The 14,048-nt window shown below is 39.0% G+C and overlaps 1 protein-coding gene across 3 annotated transcripts in view; it reads left to right on the top strand.

Annotated features, from left to right (window-relative positions):
* Gria3 (glutamate ionotropic receptor AMPA type subunit 3) overlaps window positions 1-14,048 on the top strand; it is a 287,651-nt gene that overhangs the window by 232,650 nt on the left and 40,953 nt on the right. For all 3 annotated transcript variants that reach the window (XM_057760501.1, XM_057760500.1, XM_057760499.1), the window contains exon 12: window positions 1,134-1,332. In XM_057760501.1, coding sequence (XP_057616484.1) covers window positions 1,134-1,332 — 199 coding nt within the window. The remainder of the gene's footprint in view (window positions 1-1,133; window positions 1,333-14,048) is intronic.

Here is a 14,048-nt window from a genome sequence, read left to right as displayed (position 1 = left end):
TGAGTTTCTTCGTCTTAGGATTTCAAAAGAAGAAAGAGGCCCTTTGATACCTCTCAACCCATATGATAGAGGAAGTTTCTTCACTTGGGACTATCCCCATGTGTGAAGGGAAAGTGTTTTGATCCTCATTAACCATTTATGTGAAGATGAAAAGGAACATTATCATTTGGTTCCATGCTTTATGGTTAACAAGCTCTACAAAAGAGCTGTGTCAACATTAGTTTATGGAACTCAAATCAACAGTGCTCTTTGCCAGTATCTTCCCATTTCTCTTCAAATGTGAAAAGATTTGTGATCCTGTCTTTTGCATATTGCTTTATGTCACTTGATCCCTAAATTGACCACAAGTATAATCACTTGTGCAATATTAGAAGTTCAGACATCTAGGTATTACTACCCAAGCCTTGATGTCACAGTGTTCGTTCTTCCATATATGTGCCCAGAAAAAGTCATAGAAAGCAAACATGTCATGTGAAATTATAAATGAGAAGGGCTAAGAAAAAGGCATTTTATGTGACTGAAAGGTTGGATTTTCAATCTGGGCTAGTCTTGAATCACTGAAATATCAACTGCAAGGCAGAAATGTTTACTCTGGCTCATGGTCATGGATTTCTAGCCCATAAGTACTTGGCCCCTTTTCTTTGAGCATCTGGTGAGGCAATACATTCTGACAGAAGCATGTGGCTGGTGAGACCTGTTCACTTCCTGGTGGCCAAGAATCAAGAGAGAGAGGAGGGACTAGGTCCTATCATTCCAGTCAAAGACACCATATCCTTTGACTTAACTTTCTTTCGCTAAGTCCCACCTCTTAAATGATCCAATAGCACAACAGAAAGACTAGCAGCCAAACTTTCAGCATAGGACTCTTTGGGGGGGACATTAAAAATCCAAACTAGAGAAAACGTGGAGAGGCCCAAAGGGTGTTTGCCCATGTCATCATCATATACATGGTGTGGTCAACATGTGAGCTTTAGCTGTTGTTTTGACTGCATTGTATCATCACTTCCCTCCTTCACTGCCTATGATAAAAATCAATCTTCTTTCTGTAAGTAAAGACAATGATTTTTTTAAAAAAAAAAAAACTGAGATCTGGGCCCTCTGGGTCTGGACTTGTCTCTGTTTTTGTTTTGTAGGTCACTTTCTGGGCGCATTGTTGGAGGGGTTTGGTGGTTCTTCACCCTGATCATAATTTCATCCTACACTGCAAACCTTGCTGCTTTCCTGACAGTGGAGAGGATGGTGTCCCCCATTGAGAGTGCTGAAGATTTAGCCAAGCAGACTGAAATTGCATATGGGACCCTGGACTCTGGTTCAACAAAGGAATTTTTCAGAGTAAGTGCTTTGCCATTAATTCAGCCTGCTGGTTTTCATTTTAGCTTCACAAAGACAACTCTGCAGTACTTTTAAGTGGGGTTTGTAGGAAAGTGGAAATTTTTATCAAAGGACGGTTTCTTAAATACTATTATGCTTAGTTGTAACTGAATCCATTGTCCATTAGAATTAAGACTCATGGGAGACAGAGCAGGTGACATGTTGAGAGTACTGAATTTGAACTCCAAGGTTTGAATCTCAACCCTGCTATGAAGTGGGTATTTTTCCTTGGGCAAGTCACTTAACTTCTGTAGGCTTTTGCCCTCTTACTCAAATAATGAGGGTATTGAACTAAATAATACTTCTGTCTAGCTTTTATAAAAGCAGAAAGATTTCTTTTGTCTCAGTGGTTCACACAAGTTAGATAATTAACTGTAAGACTCAGACAAGTGACGGACTAGGAGAAATTATATATTCTATTTTAGAGTTGGTTTTCTGTTGAAATGTGTTATAGTTGTTTCAAGGATATACATGATGATAAGGCTGTTTTCAAAGGCACTTTATCACTGTTTTCATTTCTTGAATAGATTTCTTTTCTCTGCATCCTAAAGGCCAATACTTATTGAGGAAAGAAAAAGTTATTCATGAGCAAGAGTTAGTAAAGCTCTGTAAACTGCATTAGCATTGGTAAGAACTCAAATTTTTAGTTGTACCAGCAAGAAAAAAAAGGGCTTGTCTTAAAATGAGTCAATAGTGCCACTGTCCTCTTCTAAAGCCACTATAAGCTATTGTAGTAATGTTCCAAACACCACTTTAGTGTGGACAGGAAAACTTTTGTCACTCTCGACAAACAATAAACAAATTACTGGGTGGCACGTATAATTACTGGCTTTTCCTCTCAGGTCAAGAATAAACAGATGTCTCTACTCTGACTTGTTTTAATAAATTAGTAAGCAATATTTATTTTTTCTATGTGTATTGCCATGAGATTTCATAGAAAAGTAGGAGGTGTGTGTGTTTCTTAGCATTACAGCAATTAACTAAAACCTGTTTCACTCCCAGAAGGCTAGGAGGATAGCTCCGGGACCCATAGAAGATTTTTCAGTGCCTCCACTTATCCATGTCTCACCTTTACCTCCTGTTTACAGAATAGACCATTATGCCCAACTAAGGCAGCAGTGTCAAAATGATGTTAAGCCCCTTTGGAACTGATGGCTCCTATGGCAGTCCCAAGAGCTTATTTAGGAACAGTCCCTTACCCCCCATGAAATCACTCACATGTGTCAGGGCTGGAAGCCAGGGATTTCCATCTGGTGAGTACTCAACACATAATCAGCTCCATGGAAATCTGGTTTGGTATCAACCTTCAACAGAGCTTATGCTCACCATCTCAATAGATATCTGATTGCTGTATGAATTAATTGACCACTTAGGATATCAAAAAAATAAGCTAGGACCCTCTGATCAGACGTATTTGTTCTACAAGAAAAGCATTTTTCTTTAACAGTGATACAAGGTTAGGGAGATATGTATTAAATGGTAATCAATACATAACATCAATTTCCATTAAGCTTTCAAAATCCATCCATCAGTACTGTTTGCAAAAGGGGCATTGTTGAGATTTGTTGGCAGTCAGCTTGAAACTGCGGCCATATCATCACTGTGCCCCGGCCTCATCCCCCATGTACTTTGTGTCTGCATCTACTGATCCATGTGATGATGGTTTCATTAAAGAGGATCACATGACTGAAGTCGATTTGAAGCTACATTCAGTTCTGAACAAAGTTACCATCCCATTCTAATTGGTTTGTGGATTCCAATATTCACAAACTACCGTGACCTTGGCAGCCAATGAGTAATTCCCATGAAGATGGAGCTTTTTTAAAAAAAAAAAAAAAAACTGATTAGAAGCAGGCAGGTGTAACAAAATGCAAATCACTTCTGATCCCCTGAATGACACTTTCTTTTTCCCCAAATGGTCACTAGTGACAGCATTAGAACTCTGTAGAGTGGTTCACAAAAGCAAATAAGGGTTGGTGATCTGTGAGTGAAGCCAAGTGGTGTAGAAATGTTGATATTTTAAGACTGCTCATACTGAAAATGTTCTATGAACTTAGCAAAGAGAATACTAGGTGTTCATACAATACACGAACCCAACCTACTAGTCTCCAAGACACTTTTCCTCGCTATGTTCTCTATTCCACCGCTCAGTGCAGAGTACCCCACCTGCCCTCAATGGGGCAGAAGAACCAACCTGCAAGAACAAGGACTTGATGGCTATTGTCAATATCCCTTCACTTTCAGCCCCTAGTGATCTCAAGGTATCACAAAAATTTTAGGAACAACTCAAACATTTTTAAAAAAAAATGGAAAGCTCCAATAGCATGCCTTCTGGATTTTAGAAAATGAAACAAGACCACATGAAGCATTAACAAACATAACATGATCTCGTTTCTCTTCCCTTTTACACCATCCCAAAACCACAGAGGCCACCTAGTAATAACATAAAACAGCCTAGGGCCAGCCCTCTAGATCTTCCAGTATGAGAAAGAAAGAAAAAAAGAAAAGAAAATTCTCTTCTAATTGCCCTGTGGACATGTTTTTACTCATCCTAGGTAAGGCTGTCATTAAAACGATGGCAGTTTTAAGTGATCCCTTTGTTTCATTTTCTAAGCTTTCCCTAGCTGTTGTTTTACACTCACATAAAGTCACAGAAACAGTGGGGTCTGCCCCGTCAGGAAAAGCAGGAAGGAACTGAGCAAATGCATGCAGGTGGAAGAGGCATCTGGAATATTACCATCAGCCCTCTGGACTTGAAAATTGATTTCCTTAGACAGCAGCTCCCAGTGAAAGGTGGAGGCATACATGCTAAAAAAAAAACCAAGCTGACACCTTTATTGTCACAGGCCAGAGAAACACCACTATGGTTGGGAAAGCTACATCAAAACAGTAATTCTCCACTTGTTTCTAAAAATTTAACCTGATCCAGGTTTGTACTAAGAAGTAGTACTGTGAGGAAAAAGCAACCGCAAATTCATCTCTGTCTTCAGACCTCCTTAAACTACCTCTTCAAATGTTTGGCAACATTGCCATTTAGCACAGATTCAGGGCTAAAAGGAGGGATTTTAAGTGAAATCTTTAAGAAAGTGAATGTAAGAGCTGAGAAGATGGTTCAGTCAGCCAAGTGCAAGCATGGGGACCTGAGTTCATTTTCCAGCACCCACATAAACAGCCAGATAAGGGCCTAGGCACCTGCAACCCCACCACTGTGGAAGTAGAGACAGACAGACAGATCCAGGAGCTCCTGATCCCACCTGCCTAGACAAGCATTGAGCTCCAAGAACAATGAATGAATGTCTTCAAAAAGTTAGGTGAGGAGCAGTTGAAGAAGACACTCAGTGCCAACACACACATATTCATGTGCTTGAAAATGTACACAGTGTGCATGCACACATGAACAGACACGCACACAGGAAAGTAAATATAAAAGGAACGGCATGCAATGAGTGGGGACTGTCCTTTGTGTCCTAGGATAAACAAATTAACTGGCCTTTAGTAGGAAACCGTTGAGAACACCTTCTTTGTTTGGAGTAGAACACAGTGTAAGTCCAGCGGAACACCACACAAACACAGTTTCACGTGGACCCCACATTTCTTCAGTATCTGTCTACAACACAATTTTTCAAGTGCATGAATAAAAGAGCAAATTCCTTCCACAAGTACACCTGTGCCGTGTATGTTGACATTTTGAGATGATTGGGAAAAGTTACCATTAATCTCCCTGACTTCTTCTACATTTCCTGATATTAAGTAGCACATCAAACTATAAAAAATATTTTTGGTAAAATTTGTGTCACTTAATACTATGTTGCAATCAAAGTTGTGACATACAATATATCTGGGTGGGTTCAACCAAATGTAACTAGTTTGAAAACACAAGCTGGGCGTGGTAGCATATACCTGGCAACCCAGCATTCAGGAGACTAGGGCAAAAGGGTTACTAGTTTAAGACCATCCTAAGCAGCATAGCTGTCTAAGGTCAACCTGGGCTACACAATGATCCATTGCCTCAAAAAATGATGTGGTTAATGTTTGAGAATACAGTCAAGCCAAATACAAGAGAACACGTGACAAAAACAGAAAGAGGGGAGTTGACACAAACTGGTGGCAGATTGGAGATATAAGCTATACATACTATGCAGTAGTTTTAGAAAATAAAAAAAAAGTATTACTTTTCTGTCATATACTACATTAGATAGGAAAGGTCAGAAATCAACCTTATAGGTCAAGACTGGAGATCAAGTGACAACCACACGGTGAACATGCTGAGGCCTCAGAAAAGAGATAAAGACGTTGAGATGGTTGTTGGATTTTCCCATCCCTTCCTAAGCACATATTCACTCAGAGAGCACATTCAGCTGTATCATTTCCCAGTTGGTCTTTGTTTTCACTGCCGGTGGTAGAGGAATCTTAGCCTGCTGTAGTGGCACATACCAACAATACTAGCACCTGGGAGGTGAGGGTAGAAAAGCCACAAATTTGAAGCCAGGCTAGATTATGTATAAGACCCTGTGTCAAAAAGAAAAGTGCAGAAAGAAAAACTTATACTTAAAGAAGATTGTTTTCCCATGCTCTGACAACTTCAAACTGCTCCAAATAAGGAGGCAAAGAAAGGGAAGACATTTATAAAACTCAAAGGAATGTTGTAAGCACAGTAAATTCCTACCATTACATGATTTGTTACACTTTCTGACATGCTAAGACTCACATCATGCATGGTGGATAAAGCAGAAAAAACAAACAGAATGAAATTGTTTTTAGTTCTCCACCCACCAATGACTTCCCTATTTTTTCCTTCAAAAGATGATATTGCTCCTCAACTCTCAAATTTGTCAGTGATACTTTTTCCTGCTCTGCTTCCCTCACAGGGTAGGTGAAAGCATATCACTAAATGTGCTTTAAAACTATGAAGGGTTCTATAAATCCCAGGACATAGTAAGAGAAGTCCCCAGAAATAGGGCAATTAAAATAAAGTCACTCCAGAAAAGGCTCTGTGAAGGGTGTTTCTGAAAAATAGAATAAGAAATCTTCCACTGCTTTCTTGGTGGAAGAGATGCAATTTTTTGCTTCTAAGTCTTGTGAGGTTGTGTGGGGGGGTGCTCATTTGTATCCTCTCCCCATCCTGCTGGTCCCACTTCTACTTCTAATTATAAATTACTATTGATTCATCTGCGAAGCAGTCCACCATTAGCCATTCCTTTGGGGCCCACAGATTCGACAATTTCAACGTGCACAATTTAGAACTGCCCTTCAAGACCACCTAGAAACTTCAGGTGCTTTCAAGGTGGCATGCAGGCCATCTGCCCAAAGTACCCAACCATATGGAGGTTATTAGCCTATCTCTGTTCATCCTCCCAGGTAACCTACTTGCTTATGAGAGCATTTCACAGCCCAGAAAGCCTAAGGGGGTTAGATCTCAGTTCTCCTTGAGGCTGCCAACTCTCTCTGACATCAGGGTAATTAACATCACACAGGACTCCCAGATCTTTGCAAGAACTCTAAAAGTCTCTTCCCTAGAATTCATCTCAGGAGCTCACTTTCTGTTTTTCATCTGACAAAGTCAAATCATCTGATAGCCTTCCAGTTAAGGGAAGAGGACCCATCTGTTCAATTAGGCTTTCCTTGGGTTCACCTGGCAAACTTACACAAATACATTATTTATAATTATTCATGATCACCATGCAAGATGCTGAATACTTGACTGTAAGACTCAACATCTCAGTATACTTAACCTGTAAGAACAATGAACTTGGATGCTTAGATGCATTCCACTTTTAAAATAAAAAGTGTAGTGTGGAGCGGCAGGCTGCTTCCCTGCCGCCCCAGCTCCCAGCCACCCGGCTAGCTTTACACCCGAAATAATTACACGGAAACTGTATTCTTTTGAACACTGCCTGGCCCATTAGTTCCGGCCTCTTATTGGCTAGCTCTTACATATTGATCTAACCCATTTCTAATATTCTGTGTAGCACCACGAGCTGGCTTACCAGGAAAGATCTTAACCTGTGTCTGTCTGGAGTGGGAGAATCATGGCGACTGCCTGACTCGGCTTCTTTCTCCCAGAATTCTGTTCTGTTTACTCCACCCACCTAAGGGTTGGCCTATCAAATGGGCCTAGGCAGTTTCTTTATTAATTAACCAATGGAAAGCAACAGATTAGAAAGAAATCACTCCCACATCAAAAAAGGACAAATCACAAACAAAACTTTTGGTTAGATTTTTTTCCTCAAAGCAAGCATGTGATAGTCTATGGTCATACTCATTTCTATTATCCACATCTTTTATATTTTTCCCAGAGTAAATAAATAATAAGTATCTACTATAGCAATGTAGGCACTAGGAAACTGTATAGGAATCTGACCAAATCCCTGCCTCCAAGAAACATGCATTCTTTTGGGTAGAGAGAAACAATGAAAATGCAATGAAACACATATGTAGAACAATTTTTAAGAACTGCTAAGATCTCTAAGGTACAATGGAGAATGGCCTGCAATTAGATATGACCATTTTAAGTGGAATCCTGAGGGTGAAAGGACTCAGGGAATGTCTCTCTAGGGAGTTAACATTTAATTCAAGAAGAAAAGTCATGTGAAAATATGACACGTGAGAATCCGTCTCCCCCCCAGCAAAAAAAAAAAAAAAAAAAACAGGAACAATCGCAAAAATGCTTTAGGGGACAGGAAACAAATCAGTGTTTCTCAAAAACGAAAGTCCACATTAACGTTACAGGAATGGAGACTGAATAATAGACCATATTTAGGATACATTTTAGTAGTGAATTCATGGAATACACCAATGGGTTGTGTGACAATTATAAATGAAAAGAGCTAGCCAAAGATGGTTGGTTTTGACTTATATTTCTTTCCAGTGACCACTATTGAAATCTTTAAGTGTTACATTTTTTAATGACTCGGACACTTATTAAACTATGGTCACGAAGGTTGAAAAGGCATACTAGAATTGAAATATTGAAGAAATTTACCTGTCTGAAGAGAACATTGTCTCAGCTACAACATTTGTTTTAATATTACAGGTAATTTCATATTACAAGTAATTTGACATATAATTATGTATGTAGTTAAGGAATATGTCATTATATTATAATCATATACATATATGCAATGGGCAATGATCAAATTAGGGTAAATATGTTTTCATTGCCCTAAAATAGCATCATTTCTGTGTGTCAGAAAACTTCAAACTCTTCTCATCTAGTTATTTTGAAATATATAAATAAATAAAACATCATAAATACTTCCCCTACCCCATGTACACTGTATTATGATACCCATCACTCATCCTCTTGCATGAAATGACTTGTGTATATGTTTATGAAAGAGGGAGTTTAAAAGTGATTTTAGTGCCAGGGAAGTGGTGGAGCATGCCTTTAATCCCAGCTTTCCATAGCCTGACCAGGCGGAGCTCTGTGAGTTCAAAGCCAGCCTGGTCTACAGAGTGAGATCCACGACAGCTAGGGCCACACAACACAGTGAAACCCTGTCTCAAAACATGGGAGAGGTGTTTTTTAAAGTTTTCTCTAAAAGATATTACTGCATTGAGGCAATTACAGTAGAAATCAATACATAAACTTTCAAGGGTAGACTGAAAATTGTTACTCAAGTCAAAAATCCTCTAAATTTCATTTTAGTTCTAATTTTATCATTTACATTTAATATGTGAAGATGAGGTTCATTAAAACAATACTCTCTGAAGAATATTTTACAATCTTGGAAATGAATCTAAGGAACTGACATTGAAAAGCAAAATCCAAACACATTTTGACAAATCATATCAAATGCAGGAAGAGTTCATAGCATATGTTTCATATTTTAAAACAACCCCATTGCATTAGGCCTTGTTTCAAACAAGGTCAACAATCCCTTTCCTTAACATGGAAAGAGTATGATTGGAGTAACCACAAAGAGACTCAGAATGCTGTAACCACAAAGGAACTCAAAGCTCTCTTACACAGTTTTGAGGTTTGATTTTAAAATGTTTGGATACTGTCACTATCCTCACATAAGGCCAACAGAAAGACACATTCACACATACAATTTGGACGCTTGTGATTACTATGTTATTGGAGCCTATTATGTACTATAATAGAAGGAAGGAAAGTGCCCTATGAGCCAGAGCCTAAAGAATGATTCTGCTTCATTTGCTCAGCCTTGGATTTCAGTCAATTTTATAAACAAAGTTAAGAATAACACAGTCGATATTTGAGAAGTCTAAGGATGTGGCAAAGTGATAGAACACTGGGCTGGCATGGGTTCAATCTCCAGTAGTGTCGAGGGAGCCAGGGTAAATGGTGAACATTGAGGATAAATACAAATAAACTCCAGTAGACTTTGATAAATCCATATTTCTCAGAACCAAGGAAAGGTGTCTAAGGTACTAGATAGAGGCGTGAGGGACAACTTCAGATTTTAAGCTGATATACAGAAAACAGCCACAACTTCTCATGGTTGACTCATGATCCTAACTTAAAGTGTTTCTGTCTGGAAGTATCCAACAACTAACCCAAAGTGACAGGATCACAAGTTTTTGACATTGTTTCCCAGCATTACACTTAGATAAGACATTTACCCTAAAGAGACTATGTAGCAAAATATACATATTAAAGATGATTTCCAAATGTTAGAAAAGTGAGCATTTGAAAAAGGGATTGGGCATGTTCTGCTGGACACTCAAGGACAGGAACAAATGTTCAAAATGTAATAGCCAAAAATCGAGATTTCAGAAAAAGGCAAAAAGAACATTCTAATAGAGCAGTGGTTCCCAGTGTTCCTAATGCTGTGACCCTTATTCCAGTTCCTCATGTCGTGGTGACCCTAAACATAAAATTATTTTCATTGCTACTTCATAATTATATTTTTGCTACTGTCATAAACCATAATGTAAATATATTTGGAGATGGAGATTTGCCAGAGGAGCCCCCACGGAATGAGAATCACTGGACTAGAACAATCCAAAAGGAAGATGGCTGTCCTCATAGTGAGCTGTATCACTGGCAGTCTTCAAGAATACATTAATGGCCAATTGTCAAAGATGTTGAATAAAGGACTCAGTCTGTGGATGTCTGCATGTAAAATAAATTGAAGAGGTATTTTTTATTCTATTCTACTTTATTGAGATAAGGGATCTTGCTATGCTGCACAGACTGCTTTCAAACTTTTGGGCTTAACTGAACCTGTTACCTCCCAAATCTTGAACCTGAACTTCCCAAGTCCTGGGACTACAGTTACAATCTAACCCAACCTGCAGTGTGATCTGTGTTGTCGCTGTTGTACGTTTTTTTGCTGTCGTTTCTTGTTTTCTGAGTGAAGGCCTCACTGTATAAACAAGGCTCATCTTGAACTTGTGTTTCTTCAGGCTTCATCTCCAAAGTGCAGGGATTATAGCCATGCATTACCACAACAGAGATGGGGGCTATTTTAAAATCCAGACTACTAGGTCTTCCCCACTCAAGATGCTGGTTTCAAATACAGACTACTGGGTCTTATGTCCCCACTCAAGATGCTGGCTCCTAAGTAAAGACCTCTGTAGTGATTCCAAGCAATTCTATTTAGTTGCAGGCTGAACAGGAAGAACCCTGGAAAATGACAAACGGGGGAATGAAACTACAGGTGAATAATACCCGAAGACCTCAAAATTTTTCTTATTTTGACCTACGTTTTTGTCCTTTGAGGCAGATAACCCCCTTCCTTTTTATTGCCTTTTGACTGGATAGCTCTGGCTTAAGCAGGACTGCTGTGTTAATGTCTATATGGACCATACAGGGAGTCCCGTGATTCAAAATTCCTCTCCTGAAAGACTGTGGATAGTCAGGTCCAAACACCAGTTAACAGTGAAGACTGTCAGTCAGTATGACATAGGTAATAGCTTGGGCGACTATCCCCAGATACTAGTCGGTATGGGGAATCAGAAGCCATCAAGTCTGGAATGAAAAGTACACAAAAAAAATCATAAAAAGAAAGAAAATGAGACCAAATAAGTCAAATACTCAGGAACTTATAAATCAAATCCTGAATGTGAAGGTTGTTCTTTCCCCATATAACGTGTTGGATCTCAGGGGATCCGAGTTTGTGTAGCGGTATATGTAATTTTGTTATTACATTTGTACTTGTGGCAGGGGTTGGGTGCATGTCCTACGGCAGGTTTGTGGAGCTTGTTGAACAACTTGAAGGAGTCAGTTTTCTCCTTCCGCCATACGAATCCCAAGGATTCAATTCAAGTCACTAGCCTGCCATTCCTGTAATAATAGTGTTTTTACAGATGCTGAAGGAAATCCCAAGCTTCAAAATTTCCCAGTCTAGAGACGAGTAAGTGATAAACAGAGCTGGACTCCACGCGTGGTAGCTCGAGTATTAAAATATGGTTCGAATCTCTGGGCAAACAAAATGTCTTTTAAAATGAAAAAGGACACAATGAGGGATTACACCAGCAGCTTTGAATTCTTAATCATTGCCCGAAGCTCTCTCTTATTATTGTATCACCCTTCCCTTTCCTCGTTCTTTTGTATACCTTTTCTGATGAGACAGTTCTACAAGGAGCTCCATGGCTCTAAGTTCGAAACTCAGACAGTGGTATTTGTGTAGGCGTGAGCCAGATCACTTGGAAGGGCTCAAAATCCAGAGGAAGTCAGTGACCTCAGGAATATGAACAGAACTTAAAAGCAGTACATAAGGGAAAGTTGGAATCAAAGCCCAGAATCCCCTGTCCTTTAGCCAAAAGCACTGTCTTAATATACACTTCCTATCCTTTACGCCCCTTTACCTATTTGTGGGAAAGCCTACACACACACACACACACACACACACACTCACACACACAATTTTTATCTGACCCTACTTAAGTTTGAAGCCTCCTGTGGGTGAGTGGATTTGACCAACCAGTAAGAGGACTATGAGCTGAAGCTGCCTTTACTAAGGAGGGTTAGTGTGATACATCTTTATAAAAAACAGTAATATGATCAATAGCAGGATTTTAGGCCTTAAATGAATCAATGAACTCTCTCTAGTTTTTTTTTTTTAACTGTCTCTCAATTTTATTGGTTCTACACTGCCATAGCCATTTAAACATACTAAAGGTATTGGTTAAATAGAAGTATAACTGTTGTCATCAAAGTCTCCTATCCACAGAGTGGTCATGAAATGTATAAGCAACAGGGTGGTAGTAGACTTCCAGTTCTTGAGCAGAAGAGACATGCCCTCCTGCCCAGGGGCTAGGTAGCGTAGCCTTTCTTCACACCTGTAGTTATATAGGCAGTTGATAAATTTTATAATCTATGTAGCCTTTATGGATTAAAACTGAGTGTGGAAATCATTAAAAATCTCTACAAGGTTAAGCCACAACTCTTAACGAGTTACATAGAGTGCTCAACTACAAATCATTTGTACCTCTGGCAAAAATTTAAGAAAGAGCCTGTTCCCTCTTCGTAGCTTTCTTTTGGGTATCATCATCCCCTGAAGAAAAAATTGTGGGTACATAAAAGAGCCTTCTACTATCGCTGGAGAGTAATTTTCTCTATTTCATAGAGACCTGCTCAGTTTTTGTAGGGCTGGTCCAGTTTTTTTCCACATTTTGTTCCACTGGGATTCTTATTGTTACCATGGATACCTCTTTCTGCCCTTGGCACTTTGGGGATGCTGCAGAACATCCATTTTATCAAGACCCCCCACCTTGACTCACTTTGTACTGGCTTTTTTTTCTTCCCAAGCAATTTCTGGGCCTGCACTTCTGCCAACATAAAGATTAATGCTTTGATTCCCTTCCAAATCTTTACCTATACAGTGTAGCTTGAAGTCTACTTTAAGTAATCCATCTATCATAAAATTCACAACAAACAAAGAAAATTAATGGAAATTATTCATACTGGAGACATATTCTTCCCTGGATAAAAGAAATCTCTTAATGCATTTTGCTGTTTAGAGATCATTAACTACTTGTCAGAGAAAGCTAGACAGAGAATTTCTGAAATAAGCATAGAATAGCTCATGCACTGTTTGGGAAAGAAAATTTGATTTTCAAAAAAGAATCTTCTGTATGACAACTTTTCTAAGAATTTATCTGTTATAAGGCATACTCTTATCTAAGCAAAGCAGTACAAACCAGGGAAGGAAGACTTCAAAGATGTTTAGATCATACTTACATTGAGTCAGTTACATTGGCATGGTTGTATTATTCCGGTAGTCTAATAGTTAATCCTGGATGCTCCTTTTTACACACAGGTCATGTTTTCAATATTTTTGAATCCATGCCTTACTATATATGCAGCAGGAACCATTGTGGGCTAAGGCTGAAACAATGAGAAACTTCACAATTCTGCATTTCTTGATTTTGTTTAAATTTGTAACCTTAATGTGCATTACTAATGGCCTGCTTTGCATATCTGTTTGATTGTACCATCTTAAGGATTCATTTAAACCTGGGGAGGACAGCATGACTCCTACCTGCCTCTCATTAATAACATACTTTTCAGCAACCAGATAATGAATGGGTTGGATATAAATCAGTAGAAATGCAGATTGCCATTAGGTAGAAAAATGGGGAGCAATCTCCAAATAATTTTGAGACTGAAGGGGGGAAAAGCTACACATCATAGAGAGAGATGACTACATAGGAACGCATGCGATTAAATATTCTGCTGCTTTCACATGTCAGACAGTGAAAGAAAA

The sequence above is a fragment of the Chionomys nivalis genome, chromosome X (genome assembly GCF_950005125.1).
Source record: "Chionomys nivalis chromosome X, mChiNiv1.1, whole genome shotgun sequence".
In the NCBI taxonomy this organism is placed as follows: domain Eukaryota; kingdom Metazoa; phylum Chordata; class Mammalia; order Rodentia; family Cricetidae; genus Chionomys; species Chionomys nivalis.
This window is presented reverse-complemented; position numbering and strand designations above follow the sequence as displayed.